We start from the raw sequence: 26,465 nt of genomic DNA on the forward strand, positions 1-26,465 counted from the left end.
TCCCCGAGATGAGAGGGCTAAGTTTGATTCGAAGACACGTAAGTGTATTATGGTGGGATATGGAAATCTAACCAAAGGCTACAGACTATATGATGCCACACAAGGGAAGATATTTCATAGTCGTGATGTACAGTTTAACCCTTTAGGGACCAGCGTCGTACATGTATGTCATAATATTGACTCACGCGAAAGCCCGCCATCGTACATGTACGTCCAACTTTCTCCAAGCTGCTAGATCGTCTTCTTCACCTCGAAGGGCTCTAAATCGAATATATATTATTAGACGCGCTTATTGGTAACCAAGTTCAGTTGTTAAGACTTAAAAATGGCGACTGGTGGAGATGATTTTGAACGCTTGAGCGGGGCGGTCGTTCTTTCGCGGCTATCCAATTCTAGCGAAGAAATGGACGATACTGATGATTCCTTGGAAGTTTTCTATACTGGAATGGATGCAGGTGAGTTAGAAGAGGTGAGTTCTTGTGATAATTTGTCTGATAGTGATGAATCTGGGAGGGGAAACGAAGGCGTGATCGATCCTACACTGCCTGGGCCTTCTAGCAGTTCTGTAGGCATTTCTCGCCGTTCTAGTCGATTGCAGCGAGCTGAAAACGAAAAGGAAAGCAGTGAGGATAGTGAGGAAACTGAGTCTTGTGAATCTGATGGCGATGAGAGCGAAAGTGAAGAGAGTAGCCCACGTGGGAAAGCACCTAAGCGTGCCAAAACTTCACAAAAGTCCGCGCAAACAGAATGGAGAAGTGCTTCGAATTTTTCACCACTCCCTCTGAAGAATTTTGATGACAGCAATTCAGGTATTCAAGCACCTTTTAAATTGCCTGCTGATGCAAAGGAAGTGGACTATTTCAAGCTGTTCTTTGATCACGAGCTGGTAGGTGAAATTTGTAAAGAAACCAATAGCTATGCAAACCAGCTTTTAGCTAGTTCCTCAGCAAAGACGAAAACACTACAAGACTGGGTAAGGACAACTCGTGATGAAATGTATACGTTTCTTGGATTGGTTATTTTGATGGGTATTATTGTTAAAAAATCATTCAAGGAATATTGGTCGACTAATCCACTCATTCATACGCCAATTTTCAGTGCGATTTCTACTAGGAAACGTTTTCTTCAGATAAAACGATGTCTTCATTTCTCAAGTGACACTGGAGGTGCTTCAACAGACAGACAGACTGATAGATTGAGAAAAATTAGGCCTGTAGTTAGTTTTTTGACACAGCGGTTTTCTGAAGTGTTTGTGCCATTGCGTAACCTTTGTATTGACGAGAGTCTTCTTTTATGGAAAGGAAGACTCTTGTTCAAGCAATATATACCAAAAAAACGCAACTGTTTTGGAATAAAACTATTTGTCCTGTGTGATTGTAAAACCCGCTACATCCTCGATTTTATTGTTTACACTGGTGATAGGAGCGACATTACCTTCGAGAAGGAATTTGGCTACACTGGATCTGTAGTTAGGACTTTACTATCACCATATTTAGGTAAGGGTCACATCTTGTATGTAGATAATTGGTATAGTAGCCCAACCTTGTTTGCCAATCTTTTCCAAAATCATACAGGCGCATGTGGGACTGTTGGTGGTAGGCATACAAAAATGCCATGTTTTAGGAAAATGTTACGTAAAGGGCAAATAGAAGCTTACCGAAATGATGAACTTTTGGCTATGAAGTGGAAGGCTAAACGGGATGTACGCATGCTTACGACTGTGCATAAGCCGGATATTGTAGATACAGATAAAACTCACCATGTAACAGGAGAAACTATACGTAAGCCTGCCTGTGTAGTTGACTATTCTAAACACATGGGGGGAGTGGATAAAACCGACATGCAAATTAGTCTTACTGAATGCACACGTAAAACCCGTAAATGGTACATAAAATTGTTTTTTCATCTTGTTGATATGTCTCTGTATAATGCGTATTCACTGTATAAAGTAAATAGTGGTAAGAAATTACAATTTGTTGAGTTTCGTAAGCGTGTTGTAGAGCAGATATTTGAGCAGCACTGTACACAAGTGGACAGGACAGCATCCTCCAGTACTGTGGACAACCCTACTCGTCTTGTTGGTAAGAATGTATATTAAAAATTATTACACAATATTATTGTACATAAAAATTTCAGGTCGGCATTTTCCATCGCTGGTTCCAGATACTCCAAGAAAAGGGCAGAAGACAAGAAGATGCCATGTTTGTGCGACAACAACTCGGCAAACTAGAAGAAGACAAGAAACAAGGTTTATGTGTACTGACTGTAATGTAGCATTGTGTGTACACCCATGTTTTAAGGACTACCATACATTGCGTGACTATTGATATTATGTGTAATATGTATATTATATCATTTGCTTATATTGTTGACTTCAACTATTATAGACATGCAACTCCCATGCCTTGCATATGTTCCTATACATCATATGCACCAATTGTACCATGTATATGTACCCTTATAATTTTTATGAATATTTATCCCCCCCCTCCCCAATAACCAAATTATTCAAAATGGTATGTAGAGAAATATACTGGTTTGTGTTACATGATGTGCATTGACGCATGTGTGTGAGCATACGTATCCTCATGTACATTCATGCAAGTAGGTGTGTGTGTTAGTGCTTGCGTACTTGTATGAGTGTGCGTGTGTATATTAGTGCTTACGTACTTGCATAAGTGTAGTGTATGTGTGAGTTAGTGAGTGCGTGCGTGCGTGTGTGTGTGTGTGTCCCCCAATGTGTGCAATCTTGTGGGTGCATGTTTGCATGCATGTGTTCATCCTATATCTATTCATACATTTACTGAGGTTTGGTAATAGCACAATGAGATGGATTTTAAGTTAGGGAGCATGTATTAAAATATTTGTGTTGCCTAATTGTCTGGATTGTGTAATAGAGGCCACACCACCATAGGAAGTTGTGCAATATAGCAAAGTTACATCACTTCTGTTCTCTCAGTGCTACAAATTGGAGAATATCTGTAAAGCATAACAACATGGTATGCATTATATGGAAAAAAGTTGCATCAAAATTGATTAAAATAACTGCAAATATAGACAAAATAGTTAGCGAAGCCATACAAATTTATTTTGTGTTGGTCGTATACTCATAATCCTTCAATCATGGAGTGTGGTGGTTGTCGTGACAACACAGTCATGGAGACATTAGAAGTGTATTACAATGTACAAAACTGTACTACTATGTATTAGTGCACTGTATCTATGGCAACATCAAAACAACCAGAGGCCATGAAATGTGTCGCATATGCAAACAGTTCCTCACAGTGTACATTGAAATTTAAAAAAATTGAAAAATCTGTTCTGTTAAAGTATAATAACACGTTATTTTGTATTCTGCAGATATGGGAAAATTGAGATCACATTTTAAAAAAATTGATTATGATGACTGGAAATATAGACACAATAGCGTAAAACTGGTGAAGCCATACAGGTTTATTTTGTGTTGGTGTTAGTTGTACGTTCATAATCTTGCAATCATGGAGTGTGGTGGTTGTCATGACAACACAGTCATAGAGATGGTACAAGAAATGTACTACTACATACAAAAATGTATTACTATGTATTATTTAACCGTATCTATGGCAACATCAAAGCAACCAGAAGCCATGAAATGTGCCGCATATGCAAACAGTTCCTCACAGTGTACATTGAAATAAAAAATTTTGAAAAATCTGTTCTGTTAAAGTATAATAACACATTATTTTGTATTCTGCAGATATGGGAAAATTGAGATCACATTTAAAAAGAATTGATTATGATGACTGGAAATATAGATACAATAGTGTAAAACTTGTGAAGCCATACAGGTTTATTTTGTGTTGGTGTTAGTCGTACGTTCATAATCTTGCAATCATGGAGTTTGGTGGTTGTCATGACAACACAGTCATAGAGATGGTACCAGAAATGTACTACTACATACAAAAATGTGTTACTATGTATTATTTAACCGTATCTATGGCGACAGCAAAGCAACCAGAGGCCATGAAATGTGCCGCATATGCAAACAGTTCCTCACAGTGTACATTGAAAATTGAAAAATCCGTTCTGTTAAAGTTATTTTGTATTCTGCAGATATGGGAAAATTGAAATCACATTTAAAAAAATAGATTATGATGACTGGAAATATAGACACAATAGCGTAAAACTGGTGAAGCCATACAGGTTTATTTTGTGTTGGTGGTTGTTGTACGTTCATAATCTTGCAATCATGGAGTATGTTGGTTGTCATGACAACACAGTCATAGAGATGGTACCAGAAATGTACTACTACATACAAAAATGTATTACTATGTATTATTTAACCGTATCTATGGCGACAGAAAAGCAACCAGAGGCCATGAAATGCGCCGCATATGTAAACAGTTCCTCACGGTGTACATTGAAATAAAAAAAATTAAAAAAATCTATTCTGTTAAAGTATAATAGCACATTATTTTGTATTATGCAAATATGGGAAAGTAAAGGTCACATATAATAAATATATTGCAATAACTGGAATTATATACACAGTGACGTAAAACCGGTGAAGCCATACAAGTGCTTGCTGTGATAGTTTTGGTCGTTTGCTTATATTCTTTCTGTCACTGTGTGTAGTGGTTGTCATAGCAACAATGTCATGGAGAAGTTATCAGAAATGTGCTACTGTGTATATTAATATGTTACTATGGCAACAACAAAACAACCAGAAGCCATAAATGTGTATTGTATGGAAACTACTTCCTATGGTGTACCTTGAAATAAAAAAAATGGAGAAAATCTATTCAGGTGAAGCAATACAGCACATTTACGAAAATCATATAAATTTGGAAAAACACCCTGGTCCTACAGGGTAGAAATATGTACATTTTGGTGGTCCTTAAAGGGTTAATGAACAGGTCAAAGAGCATGGTCAAAATACACAAACTACTGCCAAGAGTAATTATCACTTGATTGCTGAATTTTCTGAAGTTGAAGTTCCTGAGATGGAAATGGCTGGTGATGCCGCTCAACCTGAGCAAATCAAGGTCCTCCAGAACCTTGAAGGTCTACCAGAATTAGAAAGCAGCCCGACTACTATGGCCAAGAAAGTAGCAATGTATGTGAGGTCCCTCAATCGCCAGTATCCTACAAGGAAGCTACTACAAGGCCAGACAAGAAAAAATGGGAATCTGCTATGGAAACAGAGATGGCATCATTGAGAGAAAACAATGTCTGGGACTTGGTGAAGTTGCCTGAAGGCAAAAGGACAGTTCGGAGCAAATGGGTTTACAAAGTAAAAACTGGAGCAGATGGATCTGTGCAGAGGTACAAAGCAAGGTTGGTTGCACAAGGGTTCACACAACAGTATGGAACAGATTTTGATGAGACTTTCTGCCCAGTAATAAGACAAGAATCTCTTCGGCTCCTTATGGCTTTGTCAGTAAAACATGGCTTATCTCTTCACCAAGTTGATGTGACTACTGCATTCTTAAATGGAACTCTTGAAGATGAAGTATACATGCAGCAGCCAAAAGTTTTTGAGTGTCAAGGAAAGGAGGAGTTTGTATGCAAGCTTAACAAAAGCATTTACGGATTGAAGCAGTCACCCCGCTGCTGGAACTCCGCTCTTGATACTTACCTGAAGGAGATGCAATTTACTCAAACTGCAAGTGATCCGTGTATTTATTTTCAGAAAAATGGAAAAGATACGATGTTCATTGGGGTCTATGTTGATGACATAATTCTTGCTGCCAAGAATGAGAAACAGCTCAAACAAGTCAAAGAAAAACTGTTTAGTAAGTTTGACATTAAGGACCATGGTGAACTCAAGTACTTCCTTGGTATGAAAATTGAGCAAAACAAAGAAGCTGGATCCATATGGATTGGACAACCTGCCTATATTGAGAACCTGCTAAAGAGACTTGGAATGCAAGACTCCAAGCCAACAAGCACTCCGGCAGATGTCAGTTTGAAACTTCAACCTGCAACCAGTCAAACTGAGCCAGTTAACCAGGCTGAATACCAGTCAGCCGTTGGAAGTCTCATGTATTTGGCAGTGAGTACAAGACCAGACATAGCATTTGCTGTGAACAGCTTAGCTCGGTTTAACTCAAATCCTCAGAAGGACCACTGGACAGCCCGGAAACGAGTCTTAAGATATCTAAAAGGTACTATCAATATTGCTATACTTTACAAACAAGATGGTTCAGACAAATGTATTGGGTACAGTGATGCAGACTGGGCTGGTGACACTTCAGACAGAAAGTCAACTTCTGGCTACATTTTTATGTTTAGTGGTGGACCAATCTCCTGGAGCAGTAAAAAGCAGAAGTGTGTAGCACTGTCCACAGCCGAAGCTGAGTATGTGGCATTATCTGGGGCTGCCCAAGAGTGTTTATGGCTGCGACAACTAGAAAAAGAGTTAGGATGCTCTTCTGAAGGTCCAACTTTACTATTTGAAGATAATCAATCTGCTATAGCGATGGCTAAGAATCCCCAATTTCATGGGCAAGCAAAGCATATAGACATTCGTCATCATTTTGTTCGTGAACAAGTAGCAAATGGAACTATCAAATTAGATTATTGTTCAACTACAGACATGACCGCTGATATGATGACTAAAGGTCTGACACGTGAGCAGCATTGTAAGCTGAGAGAGAAAGCTGGAATACTTGAACTGCATTAAGTCAAGTGAGGAGGAGTATTGAACTGTATGCATACAAATGCACACACTTAGACTTAATGTATGTATTAGCTTTAAACTATTCATTGTTGTATTAGTTATTCACACCTTGATTCTTAGCTACCGTGGTTTTGTATAGGAATTTTAATCTGTGTAATAGGCCACATCTTTTGTTCTATTGTTCATTGTAGTTTTGGTTCCTTTTGGCTTGTACTTCTACATTGTAGTTGTTGTGTTGTGTTGCTAAACTTTAATACTGATTGTTGTGTTACTCTTCACGGTCTTCCTGGCTAAGTAGCAGCATCCAGCTTGCGCGTGAGAACACTCCTGCTAACATGAACACCATAACAACCTCAAAGCATGTGTTACAATAACTGTTACTGTAAACAATGATGATAGTGGCTAGTTTGCTATCACCTATAAGGACTTCCTGCAGGAATGCTGAGCAATATACTATGTAGCACCAGCTATGATTGACTTATTTGTAAGTATCGTGAACTATTCAGTATCGTGAATAGTGGCTTTAGTATCGATCGTGATACTAAAATGGCAGTATCGCTCAGCCCTAGTAGAATGCTTCCAGTTATGATTGGTCATCTCATCCCAGAAGATAATGAAAATTGGAATCATTTTCTTCAGCTGTTAGATATTATCGACCACATCTTTTCACCTACTGTTAGACCTGAGACTCCAGGATACCTGGAAGTTGTGATAGAAGAAATCTGCAGGACTTTGTGGATATCTATGAAATGTCTGTTCTTCCTAAAATGCACTTCCTTACTCATGCTGCAAGATTTCTGGCAAGGTATGTGTATATTTCGTACCTGGATGCATATGTTTTTCAAGTCATAATTATTATTTGGCAGAATGGGACCATTAGTGAGGTACTGGAGCATGCGGTTTGAAGTTAAGCATCAGTACTTCAAATCGCTTGCAACACGAATGGGAAATTACATTAACATTACATATTCCTTGGCATCAAGACACCAAACATACCAGTGCTATATTTTAAATTCTGATACAGGGTACTGCTCTACCAAGTGGACAATTGGAAATGGTAAATCATAACTTTCAATTGCACATTTATTAACAATATTCACATAGGAGAGCACGTAAAGGTGCACTCTTCTGAAGTTAGGGCAAATTTATTGTACTACATGTTGGAAGAAGATACTTGGTTTTTAGGTAAGTACTCACAACTGTTGGTTTTGTTTAATTGTTGAGTTAGACCATTAAATTATTTTCCTATATAGTATTTAGACACCCACAATTAATTATGGTGAAAATTAATTTCCTTCTTAGTATATAGTATAAAAGTATTGGTTATATTTAATCACCAAAATAATTTTTGTTCGATATCAGACAATTTAGCAACAAAAAATTTGGGACTGGTAGCAATTTGCTATTCTTTTTTCTGCCAAAGGAAACTAGAGTAGAGTCACCCTATTAAATACTATAGAGGATTTACAACTGTGTTCTTAAGTTAGAAAGTTTGGAGTGTCAACAAACATGCATATATCGCCAGCAATCTTGGCAAAGTTGGGCACAAATCGTCTGTAATAACTCGCAAGACCCAAAAATTGCCTCACAGCCTTAAGTGTAGTCGGAATGGGAAATTGTTGGACTGCATCAACTTTACCAGGGTCTGGCGATATGCCATTCTGTGACACAATATGACTTAAGTAGGTTACCGATCGTTCTGCAAATTGGCACTTGCTGGGATGGAGTAAAAGGCCTACAGTTCTTAGGCGCAAAAAGACTTGCTGCAGATGCTGCACATGCTGTTCCAAACTATCTGAAAACACCAGTATATCGTCTATATACGCGCAACAAAAAGGGTTATCATCACCCATGCCTGACAACACTTGTTGAATAAGCTGTTGAAATGTTGCCGGGGCATTGCAGAGCCCAAACGGCATCACTAGGAATTCATACAAGCCATTGGTGGTCCGAAAAGCTGTTTTGTCTCTTGAGGCTGGATCCATCTGCACTTGCCAGTAACCAGACTTTGCATCGAGTGTGGTAAAAATTTTCTTTCCTTGTAACTGTTCTAGCATGTCGTCAATACGTGGCATTGGGAAGACATCTCTACGAGTGATACTATTCAATCGTCGGTAATCAATGCAGAATTGCAAACTTCCATCCTTTTTCTTGACAAGGACCACTGGACTCGACCATGGACTGACTGATGGCTGTATGATGTTGTTCTGTAGCATGCTTTGGACAAGTTTGAGCATCTCAGCACGGTGGGCATATGGAATTCGCCTTAGCGGTTGGTTGATGGGAGGGTGGGCTTCTGTGTTAACATGATGTTGTACTATATCTACTTTTCCATACTCCCCTTCTTCCAGTGAGAATACATCATGGTAATAAAGGATTTGATCACGCATCAATTGAGCTTCTTCTGTTGTTAATCCATCTCCTGACATTTGGATAAGTTCTGCTAACTGCTGCCTCCTCTGGGCAGCTCTCTCATCTAGCTTGCTTAAGACGGTCTGAACTGATGAACATGGGGTATGTGCATCCGGACTGTTGCCTGCAAGGTCTATTGAATCAGTCAAATGACACTCTGATAAGCAGCCTACTATAGCATCACATGGAAGTTCCTGACACTCTGCTTCAGGGTTCTCAATCAATAGATGAATGGAGCCATGCTCATTGCATTCCACTAAGCCACTGTGTACCGCAAGACCCTTGGATTGGAGGATGTCATTACCTGGCTCAAATAACAGTTGTCTATCTGCAGGAATTTTTTGTGAGCTACGCACTTCAACAATTGTGCCCGCTCTGCCTGGGAGACGGGTCAAATGAACTAGGTGGACCGTTGCAGTGACTGTTGTACTTTGAGCCAAACTTGTATCATTGGATTTTGGCTGCACTCCTGTAGCTGGTACCATGAGGCGCAATGGTATAACTACATTGGTACCAAGTAAACAAGACTCTACCTGACTGTTTGGAGAGCATATGTGTACAGGAGCGACAACACTTTGGCCATTAAATGATATTGTCAGGTCAACAGATGCACCAATTGGAATAACATGTTGGTTGTAGTCCCTCAATGTAACTGATGGTTTTGACAGCACAGTGGGTGGTAGATTGGCATTTTTGCCAATTTTCTGAAACAAGTTAAAGGACACGAGGGTTGCTACAGAGCCTGGGTCAACTAGAGCTTCCACCGGTAGTCCTTCAATGTCTACATTAGTATAATACAGTGGACCAATTGAGCTTGTGACTGCCGAGACATTATTGGCACCACCATACAAATTGGAAATGTGATCAAATTCAAGGCTGGTCAATTCTTTCCACAATTGCTCACGGCGGGTTGGCTGTGCTTGCTGTGTATTAGTAGCAGGTGCAGATATAGCATTAAGTGGTTTAGGCGATTGTCCTGTGGAATCTGGTGGTGGCTTGGTCAGCAGGCAGTCCTTCTGGTAGTGTCCCTGTTTTCCGCACGAAAAGCAAGTGCTCTTTTTGGTGGTACTGATGAATTGTTTGTCAAGTTGGACTTAAACGGTGGAGTGCCATGCAGTTCTGACAGCGTGTGTTCATGTTCTTCAGCTGCGCGGGCTTGGAACAGCACATCATGAAAAGTTGCTGCTGATGGTAAGATTTTTTCTTGCCACTTGCGTAACAGTCCTTGGGTAAACAAGTCACGTTTCAGTAGGGCTTTAGAATCATTATCCATGCCAGCTCGACTACCATAGCTTCGTTCAAACAACTGCTCCAAGAATTGAGCATACTTATCCACGGACTCCTGTGTGCCTTGCTTTCGTCTCATCAATTGTGCTGAAGCCAAAGCAGCATGCTGCACAGGTTGCAGACGGTCACGCAATGCTGCTACTGCAGTGTCCAGGCTCACCTTAGTGTCATTTGGCAGAAGTTCATACAACAGTTCTGCCTTGCCTGCTAAATGAAGCTCAAATTGCAGTAAGGCTTCATGACCCGTCCATTGTTGGAGCTGTGCATGGCGCTGTAATTTGTTAACCCACCTCTGCAGAGCATCACCGTCGTCCGTATCTGCTCCTCCGAACATAGGCAACGGAGGTAGCTGAGGCGTGGCGCGACCCTTAGGTCTACGGGGCGCAGGCGTCGGCTTTTGTAAACTTTTTATTCGAGGAGCCGGCATTGGTCTAAGCTCTGTCGATACAACGTGCGAGGCCTCGCTATTAACGTCGGTTGCAACCGAATAGCTGTTGTCATGCACAGTAGGCAAATCACGTGACGGGTATGGGTCATCATTTCGCCCAGCACCCGCCAAGGGAATGCCTTCATATAGTGCTAATTTATCTTTTAACATACTAATCAGATCTGCCTGTGTATCTACTTCTCTATGATGAGCAACTGACATGGTGTGACGCACATTTTCCACTCCTTCCAGCACTCTACCATCAACTTCACGTGACAAGTCACTGAGGGCGACTTCCAGTTGTGTAGATTCAGCAATGGATGATGTGGAGGCAGCTGTAGATCTTGTTTGTTGAGAGGTGGTACTGGAAACAGATCTTCGACTGGCTTTTGGTCTTGCATCCTTTCCAAGTACAATCTATGACAGCAAACACAACACTTAACATGTCTTATATAAACAACAATACTTAACATATCTTATAACAAGGATTTTGAAATTTCAATACCACATAGAAACAAGCTTTGTTTAGACAGATATAGGTGATGAAATTTCAATACCCCAAAGTAAAGGTACACGGCTTTGAAATTTCAATACCCACATTGCCCACTGCATGGGTATTGAAATTTCAATAACCACTTTGCCCGGTGGGTATTGAAATTTCAATAACCACTTTGCCCGGTGGGTATTGAAATTTCAATAACCACTTTGCCCCGTGGGTATTGAAATTTCAATAACCACTTTGCCCCGTGGGTATTGAAATTTCAATAACCACTTTGCCCCGTGTGTATTGAAATTTCAATAACCACTTTGCCCGGTGGGTATTGAAATTTCAATAACCACTTTGCCCCGTGGGTATTGAAATTTCAATAACCACTTTGCCCGGTGGGTATTGAAATTTCAATAACCCCTTTGCCAAGTGGGTATTGAAATTTCAATAACCACTTTGACCAATGGTATTGACCTGGTATCTGGTATTGACCCTTAAGCAAGGGCAGCAAAGACACCTATATTTAGGAGGGGGGAGCTGCCGGTGCAGCCAAGGGATGACATGGCCTAGCTGTAAGTCGAAGACCAAAATAACGGTAATTGCCTGTTGACAATAGCTGCCCTCCACCAACTATATCTCCTTATTTATAGCTACATACATAGCCTGCTACAATGCTTCTCTGAAGAATAGTGTGACTGCTCTATTGGAGTATCTCGAATTATTGATGCTATTGGCATGCTCTATAGATAATTTGAAGGAGGCTAAGCCCCTCCATTATCTTTTTAGCAGGGGCTACAGCCCCCCTCCCTCCTTCTCTGCCACCCCTTCCCTTAAGTTGGCTTAGAATCATCATTCTGCTCATACATCCAAAGTATTTTGACCCATTCCAGCATGTTCCTGGGTAAATATAAACATAATATGCGGTATGGTTATACAGGGTGCCAGAGAACCATCTGCCAAAAGCATATCTGACAAATGCAGGCAAGTTTAGGATTAGATAATTTTGATAGTGCTATGTTCAGCCCAATACATAATGATACAAACAAAGAACAAACAAGAAGTGACACTGTAATCAATCCAGTTATTACGGAGAAATACAGACCATTCCTGTTACAAACATGGGGAAACCATCATATACACACACACTTACAAACGTGGGGAAGCTATCATGCACGCTACTCACTAAAAGCAATGGGACACAAAGAAGGCAAAACAGCCCTTATTGTTATTGAGTTGTTCTTGTCTGAAGGCATCCAGTCAGCAGAAAATTCCACTGAATAAAAAATTTGATAGCAGAAGCATTTTGGGTGGTCACACAGAAGGCATTTAGGGCTTGAGTACTGCTAAAGGATTAATCATGAAGATATTGTGAGGCTGGTTTTGGGATGATTATTTATGATCCCCAATATAGAACACTATCATACTGTATGATGTAACATTCAAATAAGCATGTGCATATTGCATGAGACGGACTGTTTACCTGTCTAACTTGTCTTGCATTATTAGTTTTTTCAACCACATGCACTGGCAGAGAAGGATTTATGCTGATAATTGCTCTTTGATTCAATGGTGCAAGGTCATCGACTATCCACCGTGGAGTTACTGATGGTACTGTGCCATAGACGGTATTGAAAGTGGAGAGAAAGGAGTCCCACTTATCCTTGGAATTAGGTGGAAATATACCAGTGTTACAATATTTTGGCACATATTTGACCTATGTCCTGTTTTGTAAGAGATGGTTCCAATACACCTGGCTTGTTTGATGGAATAGACTGTAAACAAAATATATGCAAACATAAAATTACTACAAGCACTACTTTCATTACCAAAATAGAAATTGAACATGTATGCATATACAGCGGAACCTGTCTAATTTGGTCACCTTTGGGCCTTGATTTTTTGGCCTTAATATAGTTAGGTGGCTGTTTTAGTCAGGTGGATTAGTGTATTAAACAGTATGGTAGTACTGTTTAAGTAGAGATTGGCAGAAGTAATGTGCACCTACAAAAATGCTGCTTTTAAAAAACCAACTTACAAACATCTTATGTGACAAAAATCACCTTTATGGAATAATAATAGTCTATCTAGCATCAAATGTAGCATTACAAACTGGCCGGATATAAATTTTTTTAAAAATAGTCAAAATGTCAGTGACAGTGGTCAGTGAGTGAGTCAGTGAGGCAGAAAGCCTAGAGGCCAAATGAAGCAGCGCACGGCCACAATTTTACACCACGATAACAAACTCACCAGTGGGATTTGCCTTTTAGGGGTCTGAAGAGTGTGTGCCCTATATTTTACTAATTACTGTCCGATTGTAAATGTTCAGGCAATATTGGCAATACCGATAGGGATACTATCCCGATATTCCGATGTGCACATACTATCCCCCAGCCCTAGATGCCTTTACCAATACATTTGACAACCAGTACTTTAATTTCTGTTTGATCACAAAGTGTCCATTAAATAGAGTTTCCATTTTAGTGCGTGTATGACTGTGTGCATAGTATGTTTATGTGCTTGTAGAGTACTTTAGTACATGTACAGGTTCACATTAGATGTATTTAACATATTTCCAGGACTTTTCCAACTCCATATGTGACTGAACTTGACAAAACCAGGCTTCGACACACAAAGCTTCGTTAGGAGATACGGTGATTTTAAGTAATCATTGTGTAATAACTTCCCAGTGCCTACAGCTGTGCAAACAAAATTTGCACCAATTATTCATCTATTTACTAGCTATCACTGAGTGGGTGTATACATTTCTGATACCGTATTGCTTGATATACTGTATGTACAAGTAAAAGAAAAATTAGGAATTTTAAAGTTTGAACATAGCTAACAACAAAGTGTAATGGATGCTTCACTTTTCAGATGACAATTGATATAGTTGGGGCGCACGGCACCATTTCAGATGCGGTATGCGAGTCATAACAATTATTTACAATAAAGTTAGCAAACTAGTACACTAAATAATTGGAATTTTCAGCTAGAGTAGGGACCATAGCACATCGATAAAAAGCACTGAAACTAGTAGGAGTGGTGCACGATATTAAATCACAATAAAACAATAAGAAGTGTTATTATTTTTTCATTATTCATTATTAGCACTTTATATCCCTACTGTGCTCAAGATACCACAATGGAAATGCACAGTAGGGATATAATATTTTACATTACGAAAAATTGATGGTCATCTTTAAAAAAATTTTTAACGCGCATTACTATTGAGGAAAAGTACTGATAACGCGAAAAAGCAGCCTGCTTTGCAGAAGCTGGTCAGTTTAAAAACTTCGTATAGGTACAATATGTTTTGTTGCGCTATTTTGAGCTTTACTAAGTCTAAGTCAAGACAATTAGAAGCTGTTTACACTTGGTTTTCGAAATTAGAAAAAATGCCAATGGTTTATACATAGGCATTAACACGCACAAGCAATATTGTAACTAAAATGTTAGTTATAGGTGTAACTATGGTATAAATATCACAAACAGTATATATTCATACTTTGAGACTTCTGTGTCCAAGTTTTCGGTTGGTTTTTAATCGTTAAAGAACTGAACGCAACTTTTGAACACGTGATAACCGAGAAAAAAAGATAAAATATTCGAAAGTCTGTCAAAAATAAACACGAATATCGGCAATTGCTACATAAATTATTCGTGACCACCAGTTCAGTATGGATACAATTGTTTGACAAGGACGAAGAGAAGGAAAGGGAGGTTTGTTATACTTATACATGTAGACTAGTTTACGGTCACACTTGCCATTTTTACTTAGCTTGAAGCACGTCACACTGCGTGTTTGCTTAGTCTCGTGCTTAGACCAGTCACAGTCTTTTCCCCTTGGGAAGGATAAAAACTTTTCCCTATCCAAATAAAAAGGGGAGAAAGCGGTCTGGGCACGAGACTACCATGACTTTTATAGGGACCGTTTTTGCACCAACGTTAATCTATAATGCTAGTCACGGCAGTGGGTGTACCTTGGGGTCACAGTGTACATCGCCTTTGTACTCCCTCTTACAGGGTTTAAGTGGCGAAGCTATAGACGGGTTGTCTTTAGGGGTTGTGCCTTGTGAAACTCGAGCAAACTAGTAGTTTCCGTTTTACGTATGACTACAATGTTTGTCAAGAAGTTAACAAAAAACCCATTTTAAACAAACATTTTTGATTCTGCAAAGGCACAAGGTGAGTTACAAACATCCAGTTTGTTATTCTTAGTAGCAAAGTCTTACAAAGAATGTTTTCAGCGAGTTTATCGCTTTCCAAAACCCGAGAGATTGAAGGAAAATTACCTCCTTGTTCGGCCTTAACCTTACACAGTGGATATGTTATATCTTGAACCTTGCTAAAATTAACCGAAATGTTCATTTTCTCCATTAGCCGTAATACATTTTTTTACTTAGCGAGCTCAGAAAGTATGTGGAAAATTTATGGTAAAACAGCCACGCTTTAAAGAGGCAACTCATCTGTAATACAACCTTATATGGTAGGCATTTCAATATCCGAGACATTTAAGTAAAATTTCTCCCTGGCTCTGTCACCAAGCTCTTATAATACTTGGTATTGGGTTTTGTCCACATGCTGTCCAGGTTATTGTGGAATCTTAGTTTCATCGTGTGCATTACTTAAGTAATTTTTCAAAGATTTGTAGTTTATTCAGGATACTATGAACAATGTATTATTGTCAGGCAGAAGGCATTCACCAATGGTTACTTTTAGGTGTGTAGTTTCATTGCTGGGGTTAGCGATTTTAAGCTACACAACAATTGTTTTCTTATGTCTAAGGGTGGCAGCAAAATAATAGGCTTTCATATTGTTCTTCGTCTGTAGCTGTGCAATGGGCTGAATATAGTAGAAAATGAAGCATAAAAGTACTTCGCTTATCGTAATAATTGATAGTTGGGGCACACGCCCAGATGTATTGTCTGTCCTTTTCCCTTAATGCAGTATGCATGGGTTCACCACCCATACATGTGAACTGATCTCTCATTAAAGCCTTTCTCCAGACCAAGCAGTCCCATCCTATGATCTTTTGTTCCGCTGATGAGAGTATCAAATATATTAAATCGAATCAGAAATCCTAGTATCGCCCAGCCCTAACTACAACAGGTGCTAAGAGCTAATATGATGTATGGCAGAACTTTCTTGCAAAGTATTGAAACGACGTTGGCTCTAAACCTACTGGAATAGAAGTCAACACAACTTTTTTTTTGCTAACAGTGCTTTGATCAAGTGTAAAAGTGCTATCTAAAGAGGTTCAAATAGCAGTTACTTTCCATTTACAATGAAATCTTACTAATTCATCGTGTGAGCTACCTGTATCAGTATTAACCCTTTTGGCATTGAGTATCGATACTCACTGTATCGCATTGGTGATATCAATACTTTTGGTATCGTATTGCCAGTAGTCCCCACTTGGATAATTTGAAAAGTAGTATTTTCAGTATTCTCGGTATGTCTGTAGATGGGGCCCTATAAATTTAGGTAAAACCATTTTTCTTCTTGGCCCCATGTAACTCGATTTTATTTATTTTGTCTGTATTTTGCAAATGATTGTATTTCTAAAATTTAATGACATTTTATAAAAGTCATTACGAATGTTCAAAGTATAATGGGTCTTGTATCCAATTGTGCAGGTAATAGCTCCTCACTTGTGATTGATATTGTCATTTTCAACAATGAGTGTAAGCGTTATCTGTAATACATCACAACATCTCTACTGTTCTTTCATTGTACTTAACTTATCTTGGAAGACTATCAATAATCGACCCTCTCTGTTTGCATAGTTCACTGTATCTCATTGTCATCGCTAATAGAAGTGGAAACAAATTTTTGTGGTTATCATGTGCAAAACTTGATACATTTTGCCCAAATTTGGACATTCTATGGCAAAGATAGCGTCGCGAATGGTGACAGAAAAATGGATGACGCCGACTGATAAAGATTTCTTTAACAGTTAGAACTGTTCATGGTGAGTTTTTATGCTAAGTTTCAGATGCCTAGGAACTTATGTGTTGGAAGTCAGAGCACCATAAGGCCACCCCAAGAAAATTCATTGTTTCCCATTTCCCGCCTGCATGCAGATCTCTTCCCTCGTGGTCATTCATTATTGCTGCCAACTAAACATTTTATTCATTATTTATTCTGTGATTGCATAGCAGTAACTAGTTTAGCATTCAGAAAGCCCATTTAGCTAGTAGTTTAAACATTTCGACTGTGTAAGTTAGTTATGAATTTCAAAAATAAGTGGAAATATCTAATGGACAATGGACCACCCACCCGCATGTATTTCTGAGGTCAATGAGAAACAAGGAACTTTCTTGGAGTGGCCTAAAATACGCCCACTCTAAACAAAAGCCACCACAAAAATAACTTGTGTAATACGCGTTTATGGCAATGTATTGGCATTTGAGTAATAAAGGGTAATAATCTCTGGTTGAGTCTCAGTGGTATTGGTTTGTAAATATTTCAGGACCAATGCAATGGTGCAACATGGTCTTGCTATAGTAGTACGTAGTGCATTTGTATTGCACTACGTACTACATAATGCGTACCTACTGTATCACATAATGCGTACCTACTGTAAGAGGAATATTTAAAGTGGAGTATCCATTCACCAAATTTTACCAATGTTTCAATGATGGGTTTTCACCTTTTTTAATACCACCAATTGTTTGTTATTATACTATAAGGTATAAGCTTTCCAGTACCATTCATCCTATACCGCAAATCAGGAAAATTTCATGATCAACGTTGTTGGCTGTATCAACAAAAATTAAGACAACGAACTATTTTTAACTTAATAAATTAGCTATTAAACCTAAGCCTATAATTAGGTACCCCATCTTTTTTGTCAATTATGACAGGACGAAAATATTTAGCGTAGAATTTTTAATGACGAACATTTCCTGATTTACGGTAGGATATTTGATATCCCTACACAGTGGTTGTCCACATAATTTTTCGATGCAGTAACTATACAACTGCACACTGTTAAAAGTGGGTAGTAACAGCAACTATGGATAGTAAATTATTTTACTCTGAAAGGGGAGTTCAGATCACTAGGAGAGTAACAGTAGCCCAAATGGTAAAGAGAACTCCCAAGTAAGCAAGGCACTAAATTGAAGAGTTCCCGTTACCAGCTAGCTAGTAAGTTGAACTACTGTGCTGATCTAAAGTAGCTAGCTAGCCACACTGTGCCACACTGTCACACTGTGATTTTGTTATTAGCTATTATCTACCTTACCAGTTGGGAACTGGAGGGTGAACACAGAAGGCAAAGCCTATTCGAGGTGTGCTCTTAACCTCTGTATAGTTACTGAGCTTGTTGCTTTTCATGTTCATACCTTATACCATTTTCACATGGACACTCAAAAGTGAGTTCAACCCAGGTAACTATAGAGTAATCCATATAGTCTACCCACTACTTTCTGTTCACAAGAGAAATCATCAGGTGATTGCATTCACTAAGTGATAATTGTCTTCTAAACACTTTATGTATTCACCTAAAACCGCAAACTTTTTTTTGAAGCCATAAACTGAGTTAACTCGAGTTCAACCCTACTCCTTTGTAGGGTTGAACTTGGTTATGACTTCAGGGTTCAACCCCAGTCCAACTTGCAGCTGGTTATGGTGGTCATATGAATGCGTTAACCTGGTAGGTTTAAAGTGTGCATATGAAAAGGGTGATGGTAACTTTGTAGCTCTACCAGAGAATGTAGGAGGGATGGTGGCTCTGTTAGGCAACATTTTCACAATTGCATAAGTGTCCATTTGGATATGATGCATCCATGTGTATACATGAATATTGGAAAAGTTTAATAAAATTTGACACAGTAAAACTAACTAATGAAGGTCACTAGTTAGTTTTTATTCTGGCAAACTTTTACTAATGTCTGCCACAATACTCACTATTTTTTCACTTCTATGTAGTGAGGGTCACTACAAAAGAGTAGTGAACATCACTAAGTGGTGAATGTCACTACACAAAAATAGTTAGTGTTGTGGCAGAAATTAGTAGTGGCCTTCACTAGTTTGTTTTACTGTGAATGGTTGTATGGTGGTTGTATGGTGAATGATGAAATACCTAAAATATATTCACCTATTCATAAGATTACCAATAATTTGAGGTGGCATATCTGTCACATTCACACCTAACTTAGGTCACTTTTTATAGCATGATCAACAAAAACCACTTTGTCCGCCACATTAATGAATGCAGAGCACTTGGCTGGCTATACAAGTGAAGTCAGCCAACAGAAGTCTATCAATATCAAGATGTCACCTGTTACAAATGAATATTTTGCCCTCTATTCTGTTGTACACAGGATTAAGACTTCAACCCTCCACATAGAATAATGATTGCTGTTGTATTGCAACACTGCGTATAGTTCAAAATATCACCTCATACAGATTTTGTCTTCTATGTTTGCCCTCCAGTGTCTAACTGGACAATCATTACAGACATAAGAGACATAACGATAGCTAATCAAACATGCAGTCACAGTTAATGAAATCATTGTTTTCAGTCACAGTAGTCTAGCGTTCAAAGTCAATGAAATCATTACCATCATTCTCCTCTTCATTACACCTCCTCAACCAATTGTAACATGTACCAATAAGAGTACATAAATTAATAGTTAGTATCAACTTAAGTATTCCACAAAGAATGATCAACAGTAGTAGTTCTGCAGTATTCCTATATGAACAAACAAAATAAGAGCAGTTTAACTTGACAACTCACATTTGAGCACAGCTAGCTGATGTTCAATTTATTCAATAAGAGTGTGGGGTGATGTTTGCTCTGCTATACTATATGCTTGCAGGCCCAGCTTTTTACATACACTACAAAGTTATTTCAAGAAGACTGCCTACCACCAGCCTACACTCACCACAATCATTGCAAATGAATTGTTAATTGAATTGTTAAAACAGATGGCTTATTCTTGAATAAACCTAGAGTGAAGTGCATGTATACGTTTTGTCCAGAAGTTTCAATGTGATGTTACTATCTATGTATGTGATTACTGACATTTGTATAGGTTGTGCCTTTTATGTTCCCTGCTCATATGAGCTTCTGAACTGATGGACAGGCATATACAGTAGCAACATGATCATAACAGATTAGCTTTACTTGTGCAATATGGCTAAAAATTTCAAGAGACAAAAGATGTGATCCATGCAACCTGTGAATTACAGGTGTGGACTAGAATTTCCACTACACCATTACCATAGGAGATCATTTGATGAATACAATTAAATGTTGCATCAACTTATCACTAGCTAATTAATGTTTCTGGTGTACCATGACTTCACACAGCAGACAAGTGACAAGTCTCATGGGTTGATTAGAATGACAGGTTGTTGAAACAGGCACACAAGTCAACTCATAGATCAGATCTGGAACTATCTTTGAAGGTTTTATAAGGGTGATCCCACAATATCACAGACTTATGAAATTACTTTATAATTTACTTGTCATATCACTATACGTACGTAGCTATACATAACAGTTATATGTATGCAAACCGCTTATAAGCAAGAACAAGTTAGAGTAAAATAACCGCACTCTTTCACTCCAATAAACCGTACCATGACCAGTAGGTCCATGTGAGGTTATGGCTACCCAAAACAATAACAGTGTGGTGGACCGACAATTAGCAAATAGCTACATGAGTAAAGACAATCTATACAAACTAATGCCAAATCACTGTCTTTTCGCTACTATACATCCGACCAGTATTTGCAAACTCAATGTATTGAAGATTGCCTGTACTACCATGTACAGAACTTTTCATTACTCCCTTTTTAAAGATTACAATTTTATAGGTGTTAAGTAATGTTGCATTTAATTATCACCTACCAAAATACTGAAAATGGATCCATATAACTCTGATCTTGATATGAGAAATGCAAGGTAGATTTGGGCTGAATAATAATTATAGTGAACACTATCTATAAAAGCATTTTCTTCTACTTCAACCAACGATCCTGCTGTAGATGCATATAGTACCTGTGTCTAAATGTGACCTGTAATTTGCTCAGTACGGATTTTATAAGGACATCAGGTGTGCAGTTTTACTGTACAGTATGTCTGACTTTGACCGTCGGGTGTGAAGTTTTGTGTCTGACTTTGACCATGTCTTGTGCGGGCCTTACTGTCAGGTGTGCAGTTTTGTGTCTGACTTTGACCATGCCTTGTGCGGGTCTTACTGTCAGGTGTGCAGTTTTGTGTCTGACTTTGACCATGCCTTGTGCGGGTCTTACTGTCAGGTGTGCAGTTTTGTGTCTGACTTTGACCATGCCTTGTGCGGGTCTTACTGTCAGGTGTGCAGTTTTGTGTCTGACTTTGACCATGCCTTGTGCGGGTCTTACTGTCAGGTGTGAAGTTTTGTGTCTGACTTTGACCATGCCTTGTGCGGGTCTTACTGTCAGGTGTGAAGTTTTGTGTCTGACTTTGACCATGACTTGTGCGGGTCTTACTGTCAGGTGTGAAGTTTTGTGTCTGACTTTGACCATGCCTTGTGCGGGTCTTACTGTCAGGTGTACAGTTTTGTGTCTGACTTTGACCATGCCTTGTGCAGGTCTTACTGTCAGGTGTGAAGTTTTGTGTCTGACTTTGACCATGCCTTGTGCGGGTCTTACTGTCAGGTGTACAGTTTTGTGTCTGACTTTGACCATGCCTTGTGTGGGTCTTATACTCTCAGGTGTGAAGTTTTGTGTCTGAATTTGACCATGCTTGTGTAGGTCTTACTGTCAGGTGTGCAGTTTTGTGTCTGACTTTGACCATGCCTTGTGCATATCTTATTGTCAAGTGTGCAGTCTTGTGTCTGACTTTCACCATGCCTTGTGCAGATCTCACTGTCAGGAGTGCAGCTGTGTGTCTGACTTTGACCAGCCTTGTTTTATAAGTAATGAGGAGTGTCTGTGTAAGGCAATAGCTATCTAGTATATTATGAATTGTAAATTTCAAAATAAAGTATAGGGATCCAAAAAGTAATGAAATGAAGAAGCATTGCAGCATAGCTCTGTGAGAAAATCTCTACATTGGCATTGAAGCGTTTCACAGAGCTATGCTGTAATACCATCATTCATCTGTTGTATATGAACTTTTTATTCTTTGGATCCCTACTTCATTTTTAAATTAACAATTTTAATATACTAATTATTTTGTTGACTTCTTTATTATAGCATTTTGCAACTTTCACAGGTTGTGTGCAAACCACAAATTTTACCACAAAACATACACTTGGATAGCTGAGTAACAAGGAATTTAAAAAAATAAACACTGCGAAAGTTTTCCAGCAAATAAGCCCTGGCATTTATCGCATCCGCAAAATGTTTCCACCCTGTGTGATAATTGATATACGGTACACATGTAACTGTTCTATTAGTACTAGGCTGATTGCTGTTTTTTCAAATATTATGAGTGGTACAGTCATCATGCCATTCTAATACATAGATTTTTATGAGGTGTGGTGTTTGCACTCGACTGCCCAAAAGGTACATCCCACTGGTGGGTTTGTTGTTGTGGTGTAGAATGGTATAAATGTGCTTCTTCGTTTGGCCTCTAACCTTGTGACTGTTGTCTGGCAGGCAGGCAGGCAATCCAAGTTCTTTATCTGGCAGCCTGTAAGAATCTTGTTTTTAATGCTGTATTTGGAGTTAGACAGACTAATATTATTCCATAAAGATGGCTTTCATCACACGCAGTAATGCACTTATCAATATTATCCCCCACCACCCCCTCCCGGGCAATGGTGGGGATAGGTGGGGATTTGACTTTCTCAAATTTCAAATTCCGCACCTGTGGGGCACAACGAGTCATCAAATTCCCAACAGGTTATTCTTACAGGAAGCGCATAGTTAGTAAATTGAATGGTCAAATCCCCCACTAGTGGGGCAAATTTTAAGGTCAAATAAGATCAAATCCCCCACTATTCCCCCACGTATGCCCAGGAGGGGGTAGTGGGACTTAATTTTGATAGGTGCATAAGATGTATTTGCAAAGGGAGCATTTTTAGTGGTGCATGCCACTTTTGGGGCGATTCCTACGTAAACAGTACTACCTGCCACACTGTTTGATGTAAAACCATAATAAATACATAGTAACTGTTATCTCTTTAGTCATCCATATTTTTAACCCACAGCACATCAACCCTACCTTAACTCCCAGTGATGTTGAGGAAATTTCAAAGTTGGAGAAGGCTGTATTTAGAGAACGTGCAAGACAAAGAATGCAGCAACACTGGTCAGATTCAGAAACTGATTCAGATATGACAACAGTTACTGCTAATCATGATAGTTTCAGTGTAGATGTAGCTAGTAGTCATCCACAAACAGTAACGCTTCAACCTGACACTGGTGTGAGTGAGGAGCTAAGTTCCGTATTATTACCAATTCTTGGTCCACTACCAAATGATACATCAGTTACCATTAAAGGTTCTGGAATTCAAGATGCATCACAAAAGACGAAAGCTGAAGTGGCTGTAAAACATTATGTTCAAAATGCTGTTGAAGATCGTGAGATGGCTATACTTACAGCACGACGTTTCAGAGAAAAAGCTGAACGTCTGGAATTGGAGAATGAAAAACTGAAGTATGAAATGAATGCATCCCTTCATCGTGTAAGAAGCTTTTGGCGCAATAAGGTAGCAGAGGGTGGCACACGTACAGGAAAATGCATACAAAAAGCACTGCATTAAGAACCATATATTAATGTATACCACCATATAACAAGTATATCTAATTTAATAATAATTCTTTTACAAATTTATAACATATGCTATTATACAAAACTTGATGGGAATTGGACATGCTACAAAGACAGTTTCATGATTATAAATGATTTTATGATGTACATATTTGGCTAATATAGGAATCTACACAATGCAATCATTTTTAAAGCCCAGTAAATATTTCATTTTAAAAACTTTCTGGATAACATCCATCCATTGCATGAACATGTTCCATAGCATACAGGATCTTCTATGACATTAGAGTGTAGCATTTTTAATTACTACCTTTGTCAATACTGTTATTAATCTCGTTTATGTGGCTTCCTTCAGATGGCCAGAATGCAGCTATAGCGGTAGATGACAATGAATGCTTATTTGTTGAGTCAAGGATGTCTCTGCCAATGTAAATAACTCTTCTAGAGAAGATATATAATGGGGACAGATATTCAGTATTACAATTGGAATTGACTGAGATGCTGGTACAAAATTTATATGAAACTTCATGGAATTGACAATTGAGCTCTATAAGTTTATGTACTTGATGTAATTGCATGTAATTTAAGTTGTGAAAACTAAAGTTCCACAGTGGCAGATTCAGAGAGGGATTTCAAGTTCCACTGAACTTCAGCCTAGATGTTTATATAATATGTAATATTTCAAGGAAAGCGAATTGCTAGCCCACTCCCACCTAAACTACTTCTGTCAATGACACACTCAATCTGAAATCACTTTGCATATGTAACATAAAATCCATATGTGCATGTAGTTACAAAAGTTACTAACATTATGGTATAGCTATTGAATCAGTTCAAAGCTGCTGTGCGAGGTCTGTGTATAATAATTATTCTTCATATGCAAGTGTCACAAATATGTTACAAACGTTGAATTGGCCACCTCTGGCTCACTACGGACACCAGCTCAATGTGATCACAATGTTTAAGATCATGCACCAATTAATAGATGCACTGACTGATACCATACTAATATACCTGCCCCAATCAACTACTGTTTATGAGGTCACTCAATCAGGCTGCTATACAACCAAACACAAGAACAGACTCGTATCTTAACTCATCTTTCCATCAAGTGTAAAGATCTGGAACAATCTACCCAATGACCTCATCACCTGTTCAAGTTTAAAGCATGCAAAGCTAAATGAAAATCAATTAATCACATAATTTTTTGTTGATTCATATATCTGTGCTTGTACATTCTCTTTGTAAGAGATTTTGCACGCATAAACAATAATGATGTAGCACTTGGTGAGGGTGTTTGGTGGGATTTGGGGCTCCGTAGGTCTTATAATAGAGTTATAGTTAACTGCAGTGTGACCATTAAAGACATGTATGCCTATAACTACAGGTATAAGATGTGATTGTGGTTACAGTTATCAATAACTGCCATGACAAACTTTGGGAAGTGTATAGATTCCCTATAATGTTGCAGCATAAACAGGAAATAGATCTTTGCTAATAGTTATGCCATTATAGGTACAACTACATAATCATATTCGTGACTGGCTCTGCGAAAACAGATCTTATAGCCTTTCCTTTCCAATTGTGTCAACTTGGCAATCCATAACTTAATTGCTAGGTATCTATTTGAGATTTGGTCTCATTGTAGCTCATGTTTACAACTATTTCTTGATGTAGTTTCAAGTACATAGATTATTTATGTCTAAGAGGTATATACGAAAAGACCAAACTTGCAAACTTGGGACTTTGAAAAGGCTATAATACCTGTTTTTACAGAGCCGGTCACATTTATAGAATGAAGTCATTTCTAGTCACTTCATTGCATATTTCACAACAACTATAAAATTTAATGGTCAAGAATATTTTGTGGCATACAGTAAGTTGTCATGTCTATTTACATAGACATGTGGCTTGATAGAATGTACAGTGACACCAGCTTATATAGCCACATAATTAGGTACATCAAGAGCCCAGTCCAATTGTTCCAAGCCTCCTATCAGCCTGGCTGTATACTTTATTCAGCTGTGTTCACTAATAACATAAAGTGTACAGCATGTGCACCTATAATGTAGGATACAACACTCGTGGATATTTTTTCACGCATTTTAATACATATACCAAATACCACCTACTTACATGATATAACAATTAATAATATTTGTTGTTTTAATTTTATATTAAAACAGGGAGTCCACTCAATATACAAAATACTTTATGTACTACAACACAAATTTACACACAATAATGTACCAGCAACAAAACAATACACTTAATCAAAATACAAATACTTAAATGATGATGAAGTGGTAGCCCAGCACAACTTTTAAAGGTAAAATGTTCCAAAAACATTTAACTATGCTAATATAATGTCAATACTATGGCATTAGCTGCTTATCTGTAATATACTGTAATAGTACTCACGACTGTTCTATTAGAAAGGGACAAATGACCAAAAATACATTACACTTTTTGGTAATGA

At 38.5% G+C, this 26,465-nt stretch overlaps 1 protein-coding gene and 1 long non-coding RNA gene across 2 annotated transcripts; both read left to right on the plus strand.

Moving 5' to 3' along the window:
- Positions 1-282: 282 nt before the first annotated feature.
- Positions 283-2,480, plus strand: LOC136243898 (piggyBac transposable element-derived protein 4-like). The gene is made up of 2 exons (XM_066035448.1): positions 283-2,081; positions 2,137-2,480. The coding sequence occupies exons 1-2, from the start codon at positions 326-328 to the stop codon at positions 2,325-2,327; spliced, it is 1,947 nt and encodes a 648-aa protein (XP_065891520.1). The 5' UTR covers positions 283-325; the 3' UTR covers positions 2,328-2,480.
- Positions 2,481-16,943: 14,463 nt separating this feature from the next.
- LOC136243902 (uncharacterized) lies at positions 16,944-24,052 on the plus strand. Its single transcript, XR_010695020.1, has 3 exons — positions 16,944-16,958; positions 17,061-17,245; positions 23,424-24,052. It is a non-coding gene; the product is annotated as an uncharacterized lncRNA (long non-coding RNA).
- The last annotated feature ends 2,413 nt before the right edge of the window (positions 24,053-26,465 follow it).

Source organism: Dysidea avara, chromosome 14, assembly GCF_963678975.1.
Source record: "Dysidea avara chromosome 14, odDysAvar1.4, whole genome shotgun sequence".
NCBI classification, from domain to species: Eukaryota; Metazoa; Porifera; class Demospongiae; order Dictyoceratida; family Dysideidae; genus Dysidea; species Dysidea avara.

Coding starts and splice junctions, on each gene's coding strand:
- LOC136243898 (XM_066035448.1), top strand. CDS start 326: ATGGCGACTGGTGGAGATGATTTTGAACGCTTGAGCGGGGCGGTCGTT. Junction 2,082..2,136: donor CAACCCTACTCGTCTTGTTG/GTAAGAATGTAT, acceptor TAAAAATTTCAG/GTCGGCATTTTCCATCGCTG.